The 21,822-nt window shown below is 51.4% G+C and overlaps 7 protein-coding genes across 7 annotated transcripts; 5 read left to right on the forward strand and 2 right to left on the reverse strand.

The window, feature by feature from the left end:
- Positions 1–1,113: 1,113 nt before the first annotated feature.
- Positions 1,114–8,007, reverse strand: DCK1 (Belongs to the DOCK). The gene is made up of 3 exons (XM_007811797.2): positions 7,967–8,007; positions 2,173–7,877; positions 1,114–2,119 (listed from the first exon to the last, which is right to left on the reverse strand). The coding sequence occupies exons 2-3, from the start codon at positions 7,676–7,678 to the stop codon at positions 1,494–1,496; spliced, it is 6,132 nt and encodes a 2,043-aa protein (XP_007809988.2). The 5' UTR covers positions 7,679–7,877; positions 7,967–8,007; the 3' UTR covers positions 1,114–1,493.
- A 1,830-nt stretch (positions 8,008–9,837) lies between these two features.
- Positions 9,838–11,333, forward strand: J3458_005109 (uncharacterized protein). The gene has a single exon (XM_007811796.2). The coding sequence runs from the start codon at positions 10,324–10,326 to the stop codon at positions 11,137–11,139; it is 816 nt and encodes a 271-aa protein (XP_007809987.2). The 5' UTR covers positions 9,838–10,323; the 3' UTR covers positions 11,140–11,333.
- A 325-nt stretch (positions 11,334–11,658) lies between these two features.
- On the reverse strand, positions 11,659–12,281 carry RPS5 (40S ribosomal protein uS7; the record flags this gene model as incomplete). Its single annotated transcript, XM_007811795.2, has 2 exons — positions 11,659–11,976; positions 12,126–12,281. The coding sequence occupies 2 exons, from the start codon at positions 12,279–12,281 to the stop codon at positions 11,659–11,661; spliced, it is 474 nt and encodes a 157-aa protein (XP_007809986.2).
- A 359-nt stretch (positions 12,282–12,640) lies between these two features.
- Positions 12,641–13,835, forward strand: RPS25 (40S ribosomal protein S25). The gene is made up of 3 exons (XM_066118606.1): positions 12,641–12,935; positions 13,059–13,320; positions 13,400–13,835. Exons 1-3 carry the CDS (start codon positions 12,933–12,935, stop codon positions 13,420–13,422), a joined length of 288 nt encoding a protein of 95 aa, XP_065976126.1. The 5' UTR covers positions 12,641–12,932; the 3' UTR covers positions 13,423–13,835.
- A 2,168-nt stretch (positions 13,836–16,003) lies between these two features.
- On the forward strand, positions 16,004–17,431 carry PET9 (ADP/ATP carrier protein; the record flags this gene model as incomplete). The annotated part of the gene is made up of 4 exons (XM_007811793.2): positions 16,004–16,042; positions 16,325–16,346; positions 16,485–16,807; positions 16,868–17,431. 4 exons carry the CDS (start codon positions 16,004–16,006, stop codon positions 17,429–17,431), a joined length of 948 nt encoding a protein of 315 aa, XP_007809984.1.
- A 557-nt stretch (positions 17,432–17,988) lies between these two features.
- Positions 17,989–18,437, forward strand: J3458_005113 (uncharacterized protein; the record flags this gene model as incomplete). Its single annotated transcript, XM_007811792.2, has 2 exons — positions 17,989–18,333; positions 18,390–18,437. 2 exons carry the CDS (start codon positions 17,989–17,991, stop codon positions 18,435–18,437), a joined length of 393 nt encoding a protein of 130 aa, XP_007809983.2.
- A 2,404-nt stretch (positions 18,438–20,841) lies between these two features.
- Positions 20,842–21,569, forward strand: J3458_005114 (uncharacterized protein; the record flags this gene model as incomplete). The annotated part of the gene is made up of 2 exons (XM_007811791.1): positions 20,842–20,890; positions 20,950–21,569. The coding sequence occupies 2 exons, from the start codon at positions 20,842–20,844 to the stop codon at positions 21,567–21,569; spliced, it is 669 nt and encodes a 222-aa protein (XP_007809982.1).
- Positions 21,570–21,822: the final 253 nt, after the last annotated feature.

Raw genomic sequence — 21,822 nt, forward strand, 5'->3', positions numbered from 1 at the left:
TTAATCGGTGCATTGCCCAGCCCGACAACTTGTCCACTATTCTCCGATGTATATTTAAAAAAAGAAAGAAAGAAAGAAAGGCCGGAACTATCAGTCTCTGTTCCCTTACGGAGTATAGGCCAGCAGAATTCGTGAGAGCACCGAATTGTGATGTACACCCCTGTGTCTAGGGTAAATGGCCAGTCTGAGGCTTCACATGCACGACAAGCCTTGTCCGAAACACAGGGGAAACAAAGCACCGGGACGAATTCTGCCAGCTGAAAATCTGCATTTCGTGTAGTGAAATGTGCAACGGTCCAAGTTGGGCAACATGGCCTTGACTTGTTGCATTTCCAAGGCAGCCACGGAATATTCACCTACCTGCTCTTTGCCCCTTCACCATGCTGTTCCAGGCAGCATGTTATGTAACACCGCTTTTTGTCGCACACTGGATCCTCATACCGATTCGGGCAAAAAAAAAAACATAGCGTAGATGCGTCCTCGCGATGAAGCTGACGGCAGTGAACTTGGAGCCCTCCAGATGTACTTGCCTAATTGGGATACGGGTCCCACGAGCTCCGGCCCCGTATTCGCCGGCTCCGTAAATTCACCCCGGCGAACACTGGCCTGCCGGGGGTGAAGAGCCGCATTGCAGAGCGCGCGGGGGGGTACGACGACCAAAGTCTGCATGGGAAGTAAAGACGGAACGTGATTAAGTCCTTTGTTTTCGTCAATTAGATCAATGGGAGATGCTGTTTCCTGAAACCAAGACCGCTGATGGATCCCCGCTCCGCCAGGGCCGCGCTCGCAGGATGAACATAGAAATCTGGCCGTCGATGCATGCGCGATGCCCGTCGGTAGGTGCGGCAACAACGTCCATGGGTAGTTCAAGCCGGAAGTGGTTGGTCATATCCCCGAGAACATGGGACCTCGAACGACAAGGTGTGCAATGGGGCAGTGACAGGATGGATTTCGTCGTCGGATGGAGGGGTGTTTATCTGCGTCGACGACTTGCGTCTTTTAGGATGGCATGTATGGAACATCGTACATGACATCTAACCTACTTTGCAGAATGATTGCAAAACGCGTAGGTGCCAACATGGCAGAGGAAGCTGTGTACTTTGTTCTGTCTTGCTTTTCCGCTTGTAAATGTGCATATCATCTTGACCATGTTTGAAATAAACAGCCATTAGAATTTTGAAGCTTGGAAATGGAAATCCCCCATCATTCTGTCAGAATTATATGCATTGCCATACGGTGGTATCCAGAACACCTAGCATGGAAAATATTCCGCCTGCACAAAGAAAAGTAAAATAAACGATAGAAAGGTAGTCAGTGGTATCATCTCCCCCGCTTCGCATCCAATTCCTCCTTTGTATACGATGTCCTCCTGCCTGTTGTGTCTAATATTATGTTATACATTGTTCACATTTCTGGCACCGTTCTTTGCGGCACCTTTTCTTTCTTTCCTTTCCCTCTTCTCCAATGCAAATAGCGCCCGCCAGGCGGCTCTCTTACTCCTCGTCGACGCTCCTCATCGTCCCTCCCGGCTTGTTGCTTCTGATTCCCATCTTGAAGAGGCTCAATCTCTTCCTCATGCTTCCGGATCTTTTGACCACGGGATATTCTGCTTCCATTATAAACTCGTCAATGCTGCTCTTTCTGTCCACGCTGCTCTTGCTGGCTGAGCTGCCTCGTCGGCCACTTCCATTCACGGCATCTTGCAAGCTCTCATCCACAGACGGTGACTTAAAAATGCTCTGTCGTCGACTGCCCTTACTAAAACTTCGGCTTCTACTGTGCGACATCTTGGACTCTGGGCTTCCGGGAGCCGTTTCCATTTCGGGAGCTTGGTCACTCTCTTGCTGCGGTGACGACGGTTGTTGCTGTTGCTGTCGCCGCCCAGGCAAGAAGCTTAGTCTGGCACTGCGCCGTCGAAGTGATACCTGCCGCACAATGGACGTCTCCTCGGCTTTGGTGCCGTTCAAGGGTGTGGCAATATGTGCCCACTGTGAAGGGCCTTGATCGACTGGCGGAAAGGTGCCTCGAAAAGTTGTCGACGGAGTCGAAACTGTTTCACGAGGCGTTGGAGGAGGAGGAGCAAACAATGCAATCTCTGGCTCATAAGTTACTTCGAAAACTGGCTACATGTTAGATGGTAACCAGTTTATGCCAAATCAAAGGTTGACTTACATCGTTGGAGCTCTTCTTGTTTCTGAGACAGCATTGGGTTGTTGCTTCTCGCAAATAGGGCCAAGACTCTCCTGATCATGATGGCATGGTCAACGAGCGCCATCTTGATTGCAAGATCATGTGGCTCCAGCTCCTGCTCATCGTCCTCGTCCTCATCCTCGTCCGCCTCAGGTTCGGACAGCAGCCCGCGATAACACATTACACTTTGCTCAGATGACGGATTTACGGAAATAGAAATCGCATCAAGTAGAAGTTGTCCCACTTCCTCCTCTCCATCTGATAGTCGGCGCTCAAGAGCCGTCATCTCCTGCGTCTTCCGCACGATGCGCTCTAAAGCTGTTTCGTGAGCATCGAGTCTAATCTCATGAGTCTCAATGATCTCGCTGCGACGCAGAATAGTTGGGAAAGGCTCGGCAGTGACGAAAACGGTCTTCTCTGCATAGTGGTTCTCTACCGCACCAGACGTGCTACGCTTGGTTGTAAAGGAGAAGCTCTGGGGGTGAGAGGACACTATGAAGTCACGAATGACTTGGGGAACACGTGCTCTTTGAAATACTTGATGAGACATGTCCCGGTGTGGGGTTACTGAAGATACGATCAAGAACTGTCCTTCAACCTCGTCAATGAGCCCTGATGTCACAATCTGAGCTGAAGGGTATTGTTCCTGCATTCGATCGGCAAAGGCCGCCGCACGCTCCGTTGGAGCTCCTTCATAAATAAACTCCTTATCCCGAATACCAGATGGGAAACCCAACCCCTTGTACACAACTTTGAAATATCTCGGGATCAGTTTTTCGCTCTTGGAAATGGTCTCGTAGATGGTGGCGATAGCGCGCTCTGTCCTAGCGAGTTTCGCAAAGTCAAAGATATTAGTCTCGTATTGTGTCTGTAGCTCCTTGTATGCAGTCAGGGCATTGCTCCATGACTCGCCCTCTTCAAAGTGCTTAATCATATCGAAATAGATCTTCTCCTTGCGTTCAAACTGTGTCTGCGCTGGGAACTCTGGCTCTGCCAGGGCTTTCACTTGTCTAGTTGGATCCCATTCATAAAGATCCGCATGAAGGCGCAATGCAAGACCGGCTTCGGCGTGGTTTCGGCTCTCCGCCTGCAGAGTCGCAAGCTGGTGCACGTAGCGAACAAAAATTTCCTCCTTTTGCATATCACGAAGAAACTCCATTAGTCTTAAACGATTGATGATGCTTGTTGCCTCTCCACTATCATCTCCTCCGTGAACAGCAACCAGCAAATCGAGGAACTCGTCCAAAGTGCCTACAAGTTCTCGAACTGCGACGTACAGTGGCTCATCTGGAATTTCGGAGAGCGGCTGAAATCGCTCCATCATCTCGCCAATAAAGAGCTTCTGCAGAATACTCTCTGTCAGAGGTTTGGACTTGAAGAACTGATCCAAGCTGTCAATCATCTCCGTTTGAATGACGGTCAAGTCTTCGCTCAATGTCCATTCGCTAACAATCATTGTCTGCAAAACTTCAACTGCCATTCGTCGCAAACCCTCGTGGACGCTCAAGCACAACTCGACGATCGGTCCAACCAACGCGGGGACGTATTGCACTTGGTATCCTCCAATCTTGGAGAGGCCGTAGCGGTTTTGCTCTTCAGTAGTGGTTTCCCAGCCAATGGCTTCCCATGTTGTTCGCAGAAGCTCGGCACCATGCTCTCTCACATCACCGGCAATTTTCCAAACAGCCCTTCTCTTCTGTTCAGGGAACGTTTCCAACGACAGAGACGTGCTACCCACCAACTTGAGGAGTGTTGTGAAGAAAAGTTTCCACAGCTCCATATTGAAAGTCTCAGCCTCATCAGGGTCTGGTAGGAACGATTCCAGCATGAGGGTGGCCACATACTGCAGAGTGCGCATAGTTGACTTGTGATGGAAGATGTGCAGACTGAGCCAGCCGGCGGGGAAAGCTTCGCCTGAGAGTATGCTCATATGCACGCGCAGCAAGTTCTCCAAGATGATACCCTGATCGGCCTCAGCCGCCAACTCAAGCTGCATCCCGACGGTAGAATTGGATACGGCTGAGAGAATGGCGGACAGTTCTGTCAGGCTCTCGTCGAATGTGAGGTTAGCAGAGACAGGCCTCGAGGGGAAAGGGTAGGCCGATGGGAAGAGGAGCGAGAGTCGCTTTCGGGGTTTCGGAGGCAACGATAACAACGACAGGTACGAATCGATGATCCTCGGTATATGATCCGGTATTTCGGGGCCCAAGTAATCAGCCTGGCTAGCAATCACGGAGCAGCAGAGACGCACCTGCTCCCGCCAGTGTTCCGTGACTTCTTCAACATGGCCCCAATGCGGCGATATCCAGCGGACCGTGTTGGCGCACAGTGCAGACTTTTGATCTGGGTGGGCAAAAAGCTCCAGCTTGGAATAGTTGATGATGAGAACCAACTTGTACAAGATCAATTTGCCCTTGACTTGAGTACAAGAATCCATGAAGTCAATGGCGATGTGGGTGATCTCCTCGGTATTCAGCAAGCCCGTAAGCTCCGGCAGCCAAGTGTGAAAGTGTTGCACTGCCAATGTTTGACTGCCGACAAGAACAGGGGCAGGATTTCGCATCATGCGGTCGAGAGCCTTGAAAATGGAACGAAGTTGTCGAGTGAATCCTTGTGGTGAAGACGTAATTCCGATGCCCGCTTCCTTGACCTTCTGCTGCTTTCGAGCATGAGTGATGAACTTCAAAATGTGCCTAACAACCTTAAATGTAGACCGAAGATTTCGAGAGGTTTCTGGCTCAGTTGGCTTATCCAGAAGACGCGTAAATGAACTGACGAGGCCCGAAGTAGCAAAGGGGTAGTTGAACTGGGTTTCTGCGTATTGGTCAACCAGAGGGCCTAGATTGAATCGACGATCATGCACAATGCCTAAGACTCTGACCAATGCAGTGAAAACCAAGTCTTCAAATTCGTTGTTCCCAGAGTGTTGGACCAGGATTCCAAAGAGTCCGTCGAGCACGTCGCTGAGCAGTTTGACCACCTCGATTTCAGGTACAAACATCAACTGTCTCAAGACTGCGGAAACTTCTTCTCCCGGTAAATCTTTCCATTTGAGAAGGCCAAGGATTATTCTGTCCTGAGAGAATCGTGTGCTGCAGAGGAATGTATTCACATTCAACACGGCCAATGGGCCCGTTACATTTTCAGAGTGTTCGTCTCTCCCTCGAGGAGCCCAAGGCACGGATAAATACCCACCCTTGCCAGTTGGACCTGCTTGGGCTGTTGAAGTGTTTTCATCTATCTTATAGAGAAGCAGCCCATGGCGGCCATCCCGGATGAACGCCTGCCTATCCCACAAGGGCATGTGGGCGACAGCAAAAGGAGGGCCGGGCACGTCACACAAGAACATGACGACGTGTGCCGTGGATACATCAGCCGGCGGCAATGAAAGTCTGAGAGTTTGGTTCCAGGCTTCTCCCCGTTCTGCGGCTGCAGTCTTGAAGGTCGTCACTGGGTCCTTGTTGGAGCCAGCATAGATGGAGTTCTCGAATCGCTGGCCAGAAGGTGCGCGAACTTCTACGGCAACTTGGAAGTTGTTGCCTTGGATTCCCGAGGGCATAGCGGTTGCGCTTCCTCCATATCGAGACAACAGATGCTGGCGTGCCAAGGAAGCTGTGTTGATTGTGAGATAAATATCAGATCTTGGCTTCGTTGGGGCTCCAGAGAACCCCATTCTATTCGTTTTGCAAATGCCAGATAATAGTGTCGGCGTCGCTTTGATCAAGGCGTCTGCGTCAGGGTGATTGAATGCTTGCAGGGAGACTTGTAGCCTTTCACCTCTGCGTGATCTTTCATATCGTCCTGTGGCATTGTCCATGAGCTCCAGGATGAGTGGATCAAAATCGTCCTCCATATCCCTTTCCGTTGATGCCCGACCATTCACCGGTGACCAGATATTGACAACTTGCTCAACCTCTTCCCCTTGCTTCATTATTGAGTTCACTTTCAAGACGCCAACTCCAACAGTGCGTTGTACTGTTTGGGTTACTTCTGGATTACCTGTGCCATTCTTTGAGCTAGCCGTGCTAGGAGGCCCATAACCATCCGATGTCGTCACGGGGCGCGGGCCTTGCTGCTCAAAAGATTCCTTTTTGGGGAGGGCTGAGCCCCGAGAGAGTGTAGAACGTCCGGGCTTGCTCCCCCACATCAAGCTTCGCCTAGTTGATTTGGATATGCTAGAAGTAGGGGTTTTGGAGTTTTCTCTTGGAAATGATCCTTCGGTGGCCGTTCCGGACCTTGAGATTGGCTTGTCTGACAGGACCTGCTGCGAAGCAAGAACCTTTACTACTAAATACAAATCAGATTCGGCCGACGGTGAGTCGCCTATATCATGAGCGGAAAGATCAATAAAGAGAGTTCGTGATGCCGACTCTTGGGCGATACCGCCGATTGTGCCGCCCGCAGGGACGTCAACAGCGAATGACTCCGATAGGGTCGATAGAGCTTCAAACTGTGGCTTTGTGACCAGGTAAACGACCAAGGTTGTGGCTTCAGATGACGATCCAGCGAAGCCCTTGACGTCAAGAAGCAGGTGGTGGAGGCTAGTCAGTTCGACAGTTGGCTGCGGCAGCTCATCGAGAAGAGTCATGACAGACTGAAGCCGAGTAATCTCAACGACAGAATCATCTCCAGTCAGAATACGCCCACGTTCTACTGGATCGCGAACAATGACTTCGCCTCCACAGAGCTTATTTACTCGCACCAAGTCCCATACTGTCTTCTCTCGTAGACGGTCGTACTCATGAGATGTGAGGACATTGTACAGGAATTGCTGTCTGTTGAGGTTAAGGCTAGTAATAAGCTTGGAGAGCTTGTCTAGGTCCTGGTATTGTCTCGACAGGAGGAGCTCGTGTAGGTTCTTGGAATGCCACTCTCTCAGACACGATGCGATCTCGTCAATTAAGGGCTCTTCTGCAGATGTAGGGGTTTCGTCCCCAATTTTAAGCAAAGGGACGGGGGCGGCCGGTTTTGGCGCGGTTGGGTCTCGCTTCACAGGTACGGATAGATTCCCCAAAGTGCCATTGCGTAATTCTGACAATGGTTTTCGTCCCTTGTCCAGGCCAACAACAGCATTGACGGGAGAAGTAGCTTTCCTGGGCTCGCCCCCAGTAATGCCGCTCTTGGCTGAATCACTGGCAGGTCTAGGGGTTCCTGTATCTGGGTTTTCGTCTGCCAATTTCTCGTCTCCGTCTTGGTCTTGGTCGTCCCGCTCGTCGGATTCCCCTAACATCTCTCGAACCTCAACACAGCTACGGGGAAAGATACCACTGAACACTCTAGCCTCCAGAGTTTGTCCCTTGACCGAAGTTAGGCCGGCAAGCAAGCTCGGCGGCGCGACCAAGTACCCCCGCAGCCAGTTTCCGTCTGGCGTCTCCTCGATAATGTAGAGCTCATCGCCAATTTCAAGCGGCAGGTCGGCCGGACTTTCAGCAGTAAAGGGAAATGTCGCAACAGCAAATGCGATCCGAGGGAGAGGCTGCCAGGGCATCGAGCTCCGGCGTTGGCGCTCACCTGCGCCGAGGCAATCTGGCGATGGGCGATATCGTAATCGGTAAAGCTTTGAATGTTCGAGCCTGGGGCAGTTGAGGGGGAAACCAAAGGGTTGCGAATGCGGCGGCCAGGCTTACACCGAACGCACTCGCTGCTCAGGGGCAGAGCGACAGCATCAATGGTCCTCGATCGGCGGACTGTTCACGTTTGTCATTGATTTGGTTTTTAAAAAAAAAACGCCTTAGGGGAGGGATGGGGAGGGCCGAAGGCACACGAGATAACTCACCGACGGCTGGGGTCCTTCGGACCTTGGCCATGCACCTGGGCGAGGGTGCTGGGCTCTGGTGCTTTAGGGTGCGCAGGCAAACCCCTGAAGAGAAGCGTTGACTAGCAGGGTTCTTTATCGATTATCACCTGTGCCAGGTCCAAACTGGGCAACCTCACTCTGTTAGTAACTACTCGACGAACTACTCCAGGGCGAGAAATATCACAAAAGTCGGCAATAAGAAAATGGGGAAGAGTCAATGTGGAAAACACATGCAGGAAAGAGGACGACGGTTAATATGCGAGACTACGATGCAGAAGGGGACGATGATTGAGTGAGCACAATCTGGCTGAAGAAAAAGAAAGTACAGAGTACAGATGTCTGGTACTTTGTCGAAATGAGGGTCCATGTCTCTTTTTGTGATATCAATGATGACTGACGGTTGTGGCCAGCACATGTGCACGCCAGGTGCCGCCAGCCCCCAGCCCCAGATTCGTCAACCCCTGGGGCCTCTTCATTTGGTGGTCACATCTCCCCTCTCGTCCGTCCAGCCTCTCGTCCTGTGGTGCTCTGGTGCACGGCCCGCCGCTTGTCGTGCTGCGGTGGGGCAGCCAGCCAGCCATATCGACCCAAGAAGACCGGTCCGCAGGGGCAATCAGATGAGTATTTTCATGCACTTCTAACTCCCGAACACGCACTCCGACGTTACCAACAAGAGACAGGGTCTCACAGTGTCACAAGTGTCACGGAATACATAACGTGTCTGAGGCTCTGCACGAGACACGTTAGCTTTCCCCAGCCATGTGGTTCTGCGTTCAATCTTTGCGCCTGGTGTGGGGCCCGCGGATACCTAGGCCGTAGGTGTGCAGTAATTGGACTACCCTACACCATCGCAACAGTTCGCAAGGTTGGTCGGCAGTGGTGAGGAGGGCATATGGGATTCACTATTACGTTGTCCAATGCTGGAGACGAGGTGTCAGGGACAACGCGGGCATTGTGGGAAACGTATTCCTCTAATGAACGGTTGGCGGATCGTATGCCACGACAAGGGCTGGCCGTCGTTCCCAACGCACAGACAATGTGTACAATGTGTAGGACAATAAATGCCATTGTGCTGCAGGCCTTCAGGACTGGAAAAAAAAAAAACACTTCAGACCTTGGGCAGGTGAGAGTGACACTTTGAGATTCTGGTGGTTTGGCGATATTTCCTGAAGCCACGCGCTCTGCCCTGTCAAGTGCTACCTGAGACCTACCCAGGTTGTCAATTGGATCTTGCCATTATATCTGCAAAAGCTAAGTGGAATATTATCCAGTAAGGCCCAAGGTATCCGGCCAAGTGGGCCGCCAGCCTAGCGTATATCAAATACTATCATGTTGTATACTGTTGTTATATGCCGTAAGATGCTAGTGCAATTGATGCTGGAAAGTGGCCAAATGCCTTCTGCCACCACAGATATCATTGATTGTAGTTGGCAATCTTGTTTCGAAAGACTTGGACCCAGATTCAAGGCGAGTGTCCGAGTGTCCCAAAGCGAGTCAGCCATGTGAGGGTAGCTTGAAAATGCACTGTGCTCTTGAGCCTTAGACCTGTGTGCAATATTTATAAACCCTTTATAACCAACGAAACAAAACACCCTCTTCTTGCAGAGCAACTCGCAGGACTTGTATGCCTTGACAGTCATCCCCGGTCGATGTGGGATCTTGGCGGAGATTCCCCGTATGTTCCTTTAGCAAACAATCTTGTTGCGTGAGCACCGACACACGAGCTGCGAGCCCACGTCAATGCTATGAATCCATTAATCAATGCAGGTTCGCTCCACCTTGCCTGTACTCATCAAGTCGTGGTACTCCATTCCCCATACTTGGACGAGAGTACTTCTGCCCAACATTGAAACAAGAGTGCCCACATTCCATGAGAGGCGGTAAGCCACCAGCACCAGCACCCGACCAGACATCTCTGCTCATTGCCAGAGAGGCATTACATTTACACCACTGGACAATAAACCACGAACTCTGCGAGTCTCGTTTGAACAAAGGACACCGTATTGTTGATTGGTGCACAATATCATCCGTTGCCACCCCCTGTCGCCTCGCAACCTTCCACGGCGCTGATCGTCATATCTAATCAGCAACCCCCCCCAAAAGTGCGCATCAACATCACATCATTTGGGCCTGCAAAGTCCCCGCGGAGAAGCACGCCTTCCTTTACTTTACAACGGGCATCAGATATTCACGGGTACCAAAACTGATTTCACAAACTCGAGCTGTTTATCGATTATAAGCTTTTCTGCCAAATCCCCCGCCCTCTTGGTTTTTTCTCTCTTGCATCTTGCAAACCCGAAGCTATATACGGAGACATACATGCCCACTCGGCAACAATGGGCACACCCTTCATCTCGCTGCTAGAGCCTAGCAAGCTCGAAGGCTTGGAGCCAGGAAAACCACACAACGAGCAGCCATCCACTATACCAAAAGTCTTCATAGACGCCATGGAGGTCCGCGAGAGCGTCTTCGTACAAGAACAAAACGTGCCCCTAGAGAATGAGCAGGACAGTGACGATTCCCGATCCTGCCACTGGGTAGTATACGCCAGTGTCAACAAGACGGAAGAAACAGAGGTACGGGATGAAGATGGAAATGTCATCCAGCCACGCAAAAGTTCAACTCGAACGACGCCCATCGGAACCATTCGCCTGGTCCCGTTCCCCCATGCAAACCACCCCAAGATTGGAGGCGAATACTGGAACGGCCAGCTGCGGCATGAGCAGGAACGCGGCACACCTGATATCGGCTCTCCGTCAGCAAATTCTGGATTAGACCGCCCTACATCCTTCCACGACGGAAGGGAACCGTACATCAAGCTGGGCCGACTGGCTGTCGTCAAGGAATACCGAGGAAACGGCCTCTCTGGACTTCTCATACAAACGGCCTTGTCGTGGCTGCGGTCCAACCCGTCGTTCTTCGACCCGAGCATCACCGAGTTGGGCCTCGAGCAGATGGGTGCATCGACCGAGACGGAGATACCCAAGTGGGGTGGTCTTGTCTGTGTTCATGCCCAGGAGCAGAGTGTGGGAACGTGGGCAAAGTTGGGTTTCCAGGTCGACAAGGGCATGGGCAGGTGGTGGGAAGAAGGAATCCCTCACGTCGGCATGTTTAAACGGTTGGAGGTCAGCCCCAAAAGTGTCCGTATTTAGGGACATTTGCGCCACGTCAACACGTTGGTGAACCGCATTTAACGAATTACGATGTCTGATATCATGTCCACGTTTTAGATTCTAGACAATACTATATAGTCTTTCGGCTATCAGGGGTGAAGCCTGAATGCCGGCTCCGTTGGCAATTTATTTGGCCATTACGAGCAATTCAAATCCAGCATTAGCACTAGGGCCCCCCTTCTACCCCTTTAAATGAAGAAATATGGAAACTGGATTTGCATTCACCAAGAGCGGTGTATGGTACAGGTGCAAAGGGCGTTAAATTCATTTACACTCTTTCCGAGCCAACTTTTTATTGAGACTCTAGAGCCGTTTGTGACAAATCCATAGCCGTTACGCGTTCCCAGACCCGAAACGCACAAATGCAATTCTTCAAGGATGCCAGAACCACGCCATGAAGCCCAGCCGCGAAAATTTCCCACATCCCCGCCTTTTCCCTCTTTCCAGACAAAACCACATAAACCCTTTTCCCTCTTCTCCGAGTACCAAAAAGGTAATTTATCGGTTGCTCTTGGCTACACGTTCCAACTCGTCCTTCTTCTTGATAGCGTAGGAGTTGCTGCTGCCTTTGGCGGCATTGATCAGCTCTTCGGCGAGGCACTCAGCAATCGACTTGACGTTGCGGAAAGCGGCCTCACGGGCACCAGTGGTGAGCAGGGCAATGGCCTGGTTGACACGGCGGAGAGGAGAGACATCGACGGCTTGTCGTCGGACGGTACCGGCGGAGCCAATTCGGGTAGAGTCTTCGCGGGGACCGCAGTTGACGATGGCGTCGACGGCGACCTGGATGGGGTTCTGGTCGGTCATGAGGTGGATCTAAAAAGGTTGCCATGTTAGACTGATAATGCCTTATTTTTTCTAGTCCCCGTGTACGTGTTTCAGGGGTGGAAACCATGCCGAACAGTCTGTCATGACATGACTGTTTATTTATACCGGCGTCGCGGGGTTGGCAAAAAAACACGTACAATCTCGAAAGCGTGGGCGACAATGCGGACAGCCATCAGCTTCTTGCCGTTGTTGCGGCCGTGCATCATGAGCGAGTTGGTCAATCGCTCAATGATAGGGCAGTTGGCCTTGCGGAATCGCTTGACGGCAGTATCGGCCTGCAGAGTGGGTGACATAGACGGGGTTTCGCAGGGAAATGTAGTCACTGTTCGCAGACAAAATCCATCAGCATTGAATTCCTCCATTGAACCCAAGAATCCCATTTCTCCCAGTCCCGAAAAAAAGCTGCATGGTATCGTAACGTACGTTAGAGAGATGTCGCGAACCTCGACATCGTAGTCCCACTTGTTGAACAGCTTGACGTTGCCGACCTCCTTGACAACATCCTTGGGGAGGACGTCGGAGACGACAGTGTTCTCGACCTCGATATCGCCACCGTCAGACATTTTGGCTGTGCTGCAGTCGAAAATATATCCTCGATCTGGCGGGCGGACTGCGGGTTAGTATTGCAGGTTGGCGAGATGGTATTTTTTCGGGAGGTTTTGGAGGATGAGCTGCGTCTCTTTCGGCTGCGAGAGAGAGTAGGGCTAGGGAAATTATAGTGGTGGGTGGGGCTGACGAATCAGGTTGCGCAAAAGATTCGGTACGTACTCTACGCACTGGTTGTGTTAGGGCAAGCCTGCCCTGGGCGAAACTCCAATCCAGGTGCGTAACAGAGGGGGTCGCCTCGCCTGCTACTCCGAGTGGGAATGACTTTGGCTCCAAGTTGGTAAAATAATCCCCTTTCTCCTCCACACTCCCGTCAACGTCAAGCACAACAGATCAATATGGTACGCCAAACGAGATCCCCTCCCCCGTCCCTCAAGAAACGCTATGTTTCTATCATGAGCCCGAGCAAATGGTGAAAGAGAATGCGGAAATGCTGATACAGGATTCTGCTCGCGAATTTATAGGCGCCTGCTGCTGGAGCTAAGAAGCAAAAGAAGAAGTGGTCGAAGGGCAAGGTCAAGGACAAGGCTCAGCACGCCGTCCTTCTTGACAAGACCACATCCGAGAAGCTCTACAAGGATGTCCAGTCCTACCGTCTGGTCACCGTCGCCACCCTCGTCGACAGAATGAAGGTCAACGGTTCTCTGGCTCGCAAGTGCCTCGCTGACCTCGAGGAGAAGGGCCTTATCAAGCCCGTTGTCACCCACAGCAAGATGAAGATCTACAGTATGCACCACACTGATAAGCCACTCGACATGCCCGAGATTCAGAGAGATGCAAGAATGAAATGCTGACATGCATCTAGCCCGTGCCGTCGGTGGTTCCTAAATTAGGCAAGGAAAAAATGTTGTGTGTCTGGAGTAACGGTGTCTGAGTGGCCCGCAACCATCTCAGCAGTCATTAGAGTGGACGGTTTTTTTTTCACGGCAGATAAAAGGCCTGGTTGGGACGAATTCATGCTCGGTATTATACCATACCTAGGGACCGGAATTGTGCTTTAGCATACGACAATGGAATGAAAGATCTTGAAACAATGTCAAATTGCTTTTCTCGGCCGTGTGAATAGCGTGTCCTGTGACGGTCTAGTTGGTGGACATGGGGCGACTTGCAGTGATGTCTTCTGTAGTACAGTCTGTGACCAGAAAGAAGTATTTTGACGACTCTTCGTACCGCCAAGACGACTAGCCTGATCGAATACCTGCGACGCTCACCATAGGTTGTTATCTATTGTCATATCATGTATGAGATTAAGCTCGCCGTTGTACGAAGGCTCGCCTGGTCAGCGGTTGATGATACTCATGACTGGCTAGCCAGGCGCCCACATATATGTCATGTTCTCCATTAGAGCCTTCGTTATAGATGAGGCAGTTCCACCAGTCTGCTGCGTACCACAGAATTTGCACAATTGCATCATGTTCTGCTCCGTATTGTGCAGGCTTCAACTTTCATGCCTGCCTCGGTTTATATACATAGTGGATCAGTCAGGGACAGGGAGTATGTCCCAATTCTACAATACTGTTCATCTCGCATACTGCTTACAATATCGGATGCACTGGAATAGTAACCTCTGTAAACGTTACGTGCGGGTTTCTCGACCAGAGATCACGCCTCTCCCAAGCACAATTATGTCTTGAGAGTTGCATCCCGTCGATATCACCCGGAGCGTTGTATCGGCGAGAAAGCTGCTTTGCTTCCAAATCAGACATTGGACTAGAATTGAAGGTCAATGGAAAGCCAACCAGAGGAAGTGGTGTCGACAAAAGAGCGCAATTTCTATCCAGTGCCGGAGACGCCAGACAAGGCTATCACGGTTTTTAATTGTCTGGTGCTCGGCTGGACGCTGGGACAGCCGAACTTGAGATTCCAGAACAGGGACTGCTCCACTGAGTAATTGAAGGCAGGACGAATTTCAGCCAATGTCTCCCACTGTATTTTGCATCTTGTCGGGTCGAGTGGAGTCCAAGGGAAAAACTTGAAGTCGAGCCTCGGAGGCTCCATGTGGCGGCTCGGATGCTACCATGCACGGGCATGTACTTGGCATGTACTACTCTTGTCGGCCCAAGGGACATGGACTCCATACTCCGTGTCTGCTATTGCTGTACGGAGGACGGTCAAGCCTGGTCTGGTTCGTTTTAGCTCAGGCTCGCCTCCCTGGGGCAACATTGAAGTTGTGGGTACTGGCATATGATGACAGTCGGTCATGGCACGGAGTAGTTCACCACTGTTCCTTACCCGAGTCACACCGTCGCCACGAGCCGACGATGCAATTTGCGCGACTCACCTGGCTGGCCGGGACCCAATGGCCAATGCGATCCTTACATAATTTCTCTCTTCATGTGCACAATATGCCACGATGCCATGTTTGACGTGTAGGAGGGATAAAGAAGAGGGGACATGGCAGGGTAGAGAAGGACAAAGCCGAGTCAAAGAGCAGTGGAAGAAGGGTCATGAGGTCCAGGTAAAGTCACGCATGCGACGTGGCAGCAGTGATGGATGGCAAGGCTTACAGCGGTGTTGGTGCGGTCCCGGTACTCCGTATCGTCGTAAGCAAAAACTAGAAGGGGCGCGATCCTGGTGTCTGGAGTAGGGGCATGGGAAGTAATAAGAAAAGAGACTCCCTCTCACGTTCCCTTACCCAAACATTGTCTATTGCCCAGCTCACGATGGTTGCCACAGCCTGCGCTTCCTTTTGTTATTTTAACAGCTGGACGTGGTTGGCCGGGGTCGCCTAAAAGAGCAACTGGAGCATGCAGCCGTGAGGCTCCAGGCGTTCGGTCACAATTGAGGCCAGGTGTGTCTGGTGCCTCAAGTGAGGAAAAAAAAAAGTTCGGGCTGAACCGGATCTCAGGCCTCGCGAGGCTCCATCTCTCGAGACATGGCCAACTTCAGAATGTGAGATTCAAGTGACAGTGAGCGCCAGTGCAAGAAGCCGCAGACCATTGTATTTGGCAAGTACCTGTCGCACGCAGCACGGCCACGCTTAAGCCACAGCAGTCCCTACAAGTGGCTTCCAGGTACAGTGCTTGTACTCCGTACCTCGGTGCCATCACTTACTCCTTCGGGCCTGAGGCTGCCAAGACACGAAGCGCGCTGTTGCCATGGAAAACGAGCCAGCACCCTGGGGTCAAGGGCGAGGAGGGTACCTGGGAAGGTACGCGGCTGGATAGCGTAATTAGGGTACTTCCCTGGGTACCTGAGGATCCAACTGCTCCGTCCGGGTAGATTCGCTCAAAACCAGTCCCCGTCCTGGCTCCGCCGCAATTTTTTCCTCTCCCCCAAACCCGTCCGCCAGCCGGTGCAGAATTTATTTCGCTCGACTACCCGTACACCTTCTTCCCTTCCCTTTCTCTCTTTCATCCATCTCCCCTCAGTCCTTTGTCTTGTCTTCAGATAAAGTACAACCGTTAAAATGTCCGGTGAACAGCCTCAGAAGGTCTTGGGCATGCCGGTAAGCAACTCTGCCCCTTTCCGCGATTCCCCCCCTTGGTCCGTGAAATGCCGCGCTTGCGATAGGGGTAGCCTGGGCAGAAATACGGACGACTTTCGTGATACTCAATTGGGCGTCTATGATCAATTGAATAGCCATGGCCCGGCCTTGATGCGATTGTCGCCGCATCGCACTCGCCTCTTGCCGTCTGCGTCGTCTCTTGTTTCACTCAACGGCTACTCCGGGGAAGAAATTTTCGTCTTCACATGAAATCAGACAGTCGCTAACAAGTTCTGTCCACAGCCCTTCGTGGCCGACTTCTTGAGTACGTTTCTACATTTATAATTTACGGACGCAGGTCGATAAGCGCTGTCACGACCACAGTCGTGCCGCCAAGTGCTTATTCCTGCGAACAAAAGAAATTGCATACACATGATACCTACAGATACTAATTGTCTCATAGTGGGTGGTGTCTCTGCCGCCGTCTCGAAGACCGCCGCTGCCCCCATTGAGCGTGTCAAGCTCCTGATCCAGAACCAGGATGAAATGATTAAGGCTGGTCGTCTTGATCGCCGCTACAATGGCATCACCGACTGCTTCAAGCGCACCATGGCTGATGAGGGTGTCATGTCATTGTGGCGTGGTAACACTGCCAACGTCATCCGATACTTCCCTACTCAGGCCCTGAACTTCGCTTTCCGTGACAAGTTCAAGAAGATGTTCGGCTTCAAGAAGGAGCGTGACGGTTATGCCATGTGGATGGCTGGTAACTTGGCCTCTGGCGGTGTATGTTGAAACCTTAGTCCTTGCTTACATTTGAGTCCAGGCTGCTGACAAAACTGGTAGGCTGCTGGTGCCACTTCCATGCTTTTCGTCTACTCCCTGGATTATGCCCGTACTCGTCTTGCCAACGACGCCAAGTCCGCCAAGTCCGGTGGTGAGCGTCAGTTCAACGGTCTCGTCGATGTCTACCGCAAGACCCTCGCCTCTGACGGTATTGCCGGTCTGTACCGTGGTTTCATGCCCTCCGTCGCTGGTATCATCGTCTACCGTGGTCTGTACTTCGGCATGTACGACTCTATCAAGCCTGTTCTCCTGGTCGGTAGCCTTGCCAACAACTTCCTTGCCTCTTTCATGCTCGGTTGGTGTGTCACCACTGGTGCCGGTATCGCTGCCTACCCTCTTGACACCATCCGTCGTCGCATGATGATGACCTCTGGTGAGGCCGTCAAGTACAAGAACTCCTTCGATGCTGCTCGCCAGATCATTGCCAAGAACGGTGTCAAGTCCCTGTTCAACGGTGCTGGTGCCAACATTCTCCGTGGTGTTGCCGGTGCTGGTGTCCTGTCTATCTACGATCAGCTCCAGCTCATCCTCTTCGGAAAGGCCTTCAAGGGCGGCTCTGGTTAAACAATTTTCCTTGATTCCTGTATAGACTAGTTTACGCTGGAGAGATGGAGACTGGTTCGCAATCGGTGGGCTTGATGCGGTGACTGCCGACGGATAAAAATGGAGATATGGATTCTGGCAGAGAGGGAAGTTGGGACAAAGAAAATGTTCCTTGTGTTTCTGTGCAACAGATGCTCTTTGCGGGTTAGACTGGCATCGGCATGGCGTATTTGTCCTTCGGCTCTGCCGAGCTTTTTCTAGGTCGCTGTAATTTATACACCAATGCAATTTCCCTTGATGTTACTACATGTTTATTTGCGCGGTTGTACTTGTCACGGCATTCAATCCTGGTTACGCGTGAATGCGGTTTTTTACGAATTGGTGACACAACCCATTGTTAGCACTTCAGGGCCTGTAGTTGATGACTAAGGCTAGTGGTGGTGTTTTGTCACGCCTCTGGACGCGTTTCGCTTTCAACATGTTAATCGTGTCGCCACTCACCGCAACATCTGATCCCAATAGTGCCACAGTGTCTTCGGCTCGTTCCTAGTCGACGGCTGCGACGACTATTTAGTTGTATGATGCCTCCAAGAGGATCTTCCACTCGCGGCCGAGGACGGCCTAAGGGTACCACGGACCGAAGTCAGTCGACTGAGACGGCATCCTCCGAAGCTAGCGATCCGTTCGAGTCTTCAGACGACCAGGCCGAAGCTCAGGACGCACGAAATGATACCGATGACGTACCACCACCAGAGAAGTCGATACCCCGGGACCTACTGACCCGCATTCTGCATGAGTTTTTCGCTAAGGACTCTACAAGAATATCTCGTGATGCGAATGCGGCTGTAGGCAAGTATATGGATATCTTTGTGAGAGAAGCTATTGCCAGAGCAGCTATGGAGAAAAATGCAGGATTCTTGGAGGTAAGTTTTGCCCGCTGGCCCAGCACCTGGGGTTCGCTCGACTGACGGTTTTGGAGGTGGACGATTTGGAAAAGATTGCACCGCAACTGTTGCTAGATCTATAAACGGTTGAAGTCCCTTCCCTGATGCAAGAGAGCGACTGATATTGTCTTCATATTGGCCCTCAGTAATGCAGCGCTCGCGCAGCGTTGCTAACCATTAATGGCCGTCAAGTCGGTGGTTATTGACCAGGAGCATGAGGCACTTTTTTGGCCGATTGATGCTTCAGCAGTGCAATGGTATGCTGTCAGCCATCTCCATTGTGGTTTTTGTCAGGCTCTTGTTACTCGCCTGATATCTGCTTACGGCCTGAAGCAAAACAAAGCCCAAGACCGAGTTGATACATTCCGTGTGCAATGCATGAGCCTTAAACGTCCTTCGTTAGGCATCGACAAAACATATCCATTGATGACGATAAAGATTTGGCAAAAGCTGGCTCGCTCGTAAGGGGGCGGGATTATGCAGAAGATAATCAATGGACATAAGAGTCACTCACAAACAACGTTATTGAAGGACGAGCAGAACTGATTCAAAATATGCTACTATTTTTGGGGTTTCTTACGCCGCCGCTTACTATCTCGGCATAATCATTGCTGGCCTTGAGTGGCGGAAAATCTTGAAACGCTTCGTCCCAACTTATTGGATCTTCTATTGTACGCTGATCACTCAGACGCGTCATTGGGGAGGAAGATGCGGAAGAGGCAGAGAAACCATGGAGAAGAGAGGACTAATGAACTCCGGCAAATTGTGTTTGAGGAATAATGGATTATGATGGCGATGTTTCTCCAGGCTCAGCGCTGCTATGGCCGGGCATCTGAAACGACACTGTTCCATCGGCAAAGTTCGAGGCGTTCTGTGTAGCAGCATTCACGTGGTTGAGGATTGGAGGCCTGTCTAACGCGGTTGGTTCGCAAGTAGGTCGGTTCTACGACGGAGGTGAGTGCTGGTATTCCGCGTATGATGACTGCATAGCCATACGGCTCCGTGAACGAGACAGCATGAATACACGTATACCTTCCATTCTCCCAGTTGACCCAAGACGTGGCAAATAGAGCAACGCAAGCAAGTCGTGATGTTTCATGGAGGAGCCAGTGTGGTGGCATGCGAGTGCTCAAGGCTTCCTGTCATCATGACGGGAAGCCGCAACCCAGGCCCACTGCCTCTCCGGGCCATAACACCTCCGGGCAGGCGCAGCATGACAACCTGCACTTCATCTGCGAGAGATGATTTTCTGCCTACTTGGTCGCCCGCCTTGGCGTCTATCGACATCCCAAATTCCGGACAACTGTTTCCATTTCAAAAGCTTACCCGTCTGGGCGTGATGGCTTTCGAATGTGCCTGATTCGTTAGGTGCGGCCACATGTGTCGCAGCCGCGGTTCCTGGGCGCTGGCAGCGACGGTTCCTTCGGGACTGAAACCGGGGCCGTCTCGCGTCTGTCGGAGCCACTTCAACGTGCGGCGCATCCGACCTCAGGACCCCTTGGCAGAGCCTCACCACGGCCATGGACTTGTTCGGGCTCTGCGGTTCCGTGGCTATTTCGAACCCTCAAGTGTTGCCAGCCGTTGTAGGATTGCAACTCGAGTATTCGAGCGCTTGCTCGTTTGAATCCCGTCGCCAGGATGGACAGCTGGTTTGTTCTGGATAAACCCGTTGTGACTCGTTGTATAGCTCTAATACAGCCACAGGTCCATAGAAAATCAACCTAAATATGAAGGGTTCCTAATAGCTCAAGAAATAGCCGAGTTGCCGGTCCCTTTAGCGGGCTTTTCGCAGAAACTGCTGCAAGAGTAAGGTCCGGTCAGAGGCGGCGCCATCATCACCATGCCTTACACTAGCCAAACACTTCTCAGCCTGACTACTGCCACCTTCAAACATGCCATTGGTCTTGTGTTCGCCCCTTCCCTGCCAATTTCAATAGTCCCACGAGGAATCTCTCTCCCCCATGCCGAGACAGGAGGCCCTGTCCGGAAAGCCCCTCCCCATCCTGTTGTTAGATTCAGGGTTCGGGACAACCAGGACCAACCACGCCGAGATTCATGTTTCTCTCAACGTGGTTTGTACGACGCCTCTGGATAATGAGTAGAATGAGACTATCACACTATGCCTTAAATTACGCCGTTTCCACTTTCGCGCTTTTGATCTCTTCCTTTAGTTTCACTTTTCTTTCCGTATTCCAGCGGCCGACGGTCTTCAAGTTTTGGGGGACTACTTGTCTTTCCCTGTTCTGTGCACTCTCTTTTCAAACTGTGTCCTTTCATATAGACAACTTAGCTCTTGCTACATTTACGGTTCTATTAATTTCGAAAAGGCTAGTCCTTTACATACACTGAACACTCTTTTGGTTATCGAAACGATTCCGAATATTGCTCTCTGGAAAGAGTACAACATTGGTCCGACTCAAAAAAAGAAAAAAGCTTAACGCTAGTGTCTTTAAATCTCCGAAGTCGTCAATCCCTTCATCCATCAAAATGCAGTTCACAACTCTCGCTCTGGCCACACTGCTAAGTGTTGCTCAAGGTAAGAACGCCGCTCATCTAGAACGATGTTCTTGATGACAAAATTCTGACCGCGTCCAGCCTCCGTTCAGGTCCATAAAGTCGATGTCGGCAAAAACCCACTCACAAACGAGACTGCCCTGAAATTCTACCCCGATAAGATCACCGCCAAGCCAGGTGACATGGTCCAATTTCAGTTCTGGGTTGGTAACCATAACGCCATGCAGACGACTTTTGACCAGCAGTGCCAACCCATCTCCAAACACAGTCCTAACGTGACCGGCTTCGACTCTGGTTTCCAACCTGCCCAGGCCAGTCTTGACAAGGGTCTGATTTCCGTCTATACCGTCAAGATCAACAGCACCGCGCCTATCTGGGTAGCTTGCGTGCAGGGCCGTCACTGCCAAGACGGCATGTCTATGGTCATCAACGAAAACACTAGCGCAAACAGTAGCCGGTCTTTGGAGAACTACCGGCTCCAGGCCAAGTCTGCACAAAGCTCTGCGGGAACTCCTGGCGGTGGTTCTAACGGCGGCTCCGGCAACAACGGAGGAGAATCAAGCACTCCTGGCTCTGGAGACACACCCACCCCTGTTGGAAACCAGTCCCCAACAACGTCTGCTCCGCTTAGTGCTGGTATCAACCTGGCTGTACCGAGCACCCTACTGATAGCCCTCGGTGTTGGATTCATGTTCTTGTAAACTCTGGGTTTAATTGATGGCACTAGGGTGGGAATGACGACGTCACGAAAATTATGTGATGATCCTGGTGGATGGTGGATATTAATACTTTTTGCCTTGTTTATATCTTGCTGCCGAGCAGCCAATATTCGTTTTTCCGTCTTACATCTGAATTTCCCACGAGAGAGGATCCGGGAGTAATGCAACTCTTGCATACCATGTCACCCGGCATGCACTGCTCTGGCAGTAGAACCTCGTGGAAACAAAAGCCTAT

The sequence above is a fragment of the Metarhizium acridum genome (assembly GCF_019434415.1).
Source record: "Metarhizium acridum strain ARSEF 324 chromosome Unknown scaffold_31, whole genome shotgun sequence".
NCBI lineage: Eukaryota > Fungi > Ascomycota > Sordariomycetes > Hypocreales > Clavicipitaceae > Metarhizium > Metarhizium acridum.

What these genes read in the sequence shown, in the direction of transcription:
- DCK1 (XM_007811797.2), bottom strand. Translation starts at nt 7,678, where the DNA reads ATGCCCTGGCAGCCTCTCCCTCGGATCGCATTTGCTGTTGCGACATTT. An exon ending in ACAAGAAGAGCTCCAACGAT is followed by an intron (nt 2,120 to 2,172) that starts GTAAGTCAACCT and finishes ACATGTAGCCAG; the next exon opens with TTTTCGAAGTAACTTATGAG.
- J3458_005109 (XM_007811796.2), top strand. Translation starts at nt 10,324, where the DNA reads ATGGGCACACCCTTCATCTCGCTGCTAGAGCCTAGCAAGCTCGAAGGC.
- RPS25 (XM_066118606.1), top strand. An exon ending in CAGCAAGATGAAGATCTACA is followed by an intron (nt 13,321 to 13,399) that starts GTATGCACCACA and finishes ACATGCATCTAG; the next exon opens with CCCGTGCCGTCGGTGGTTCC.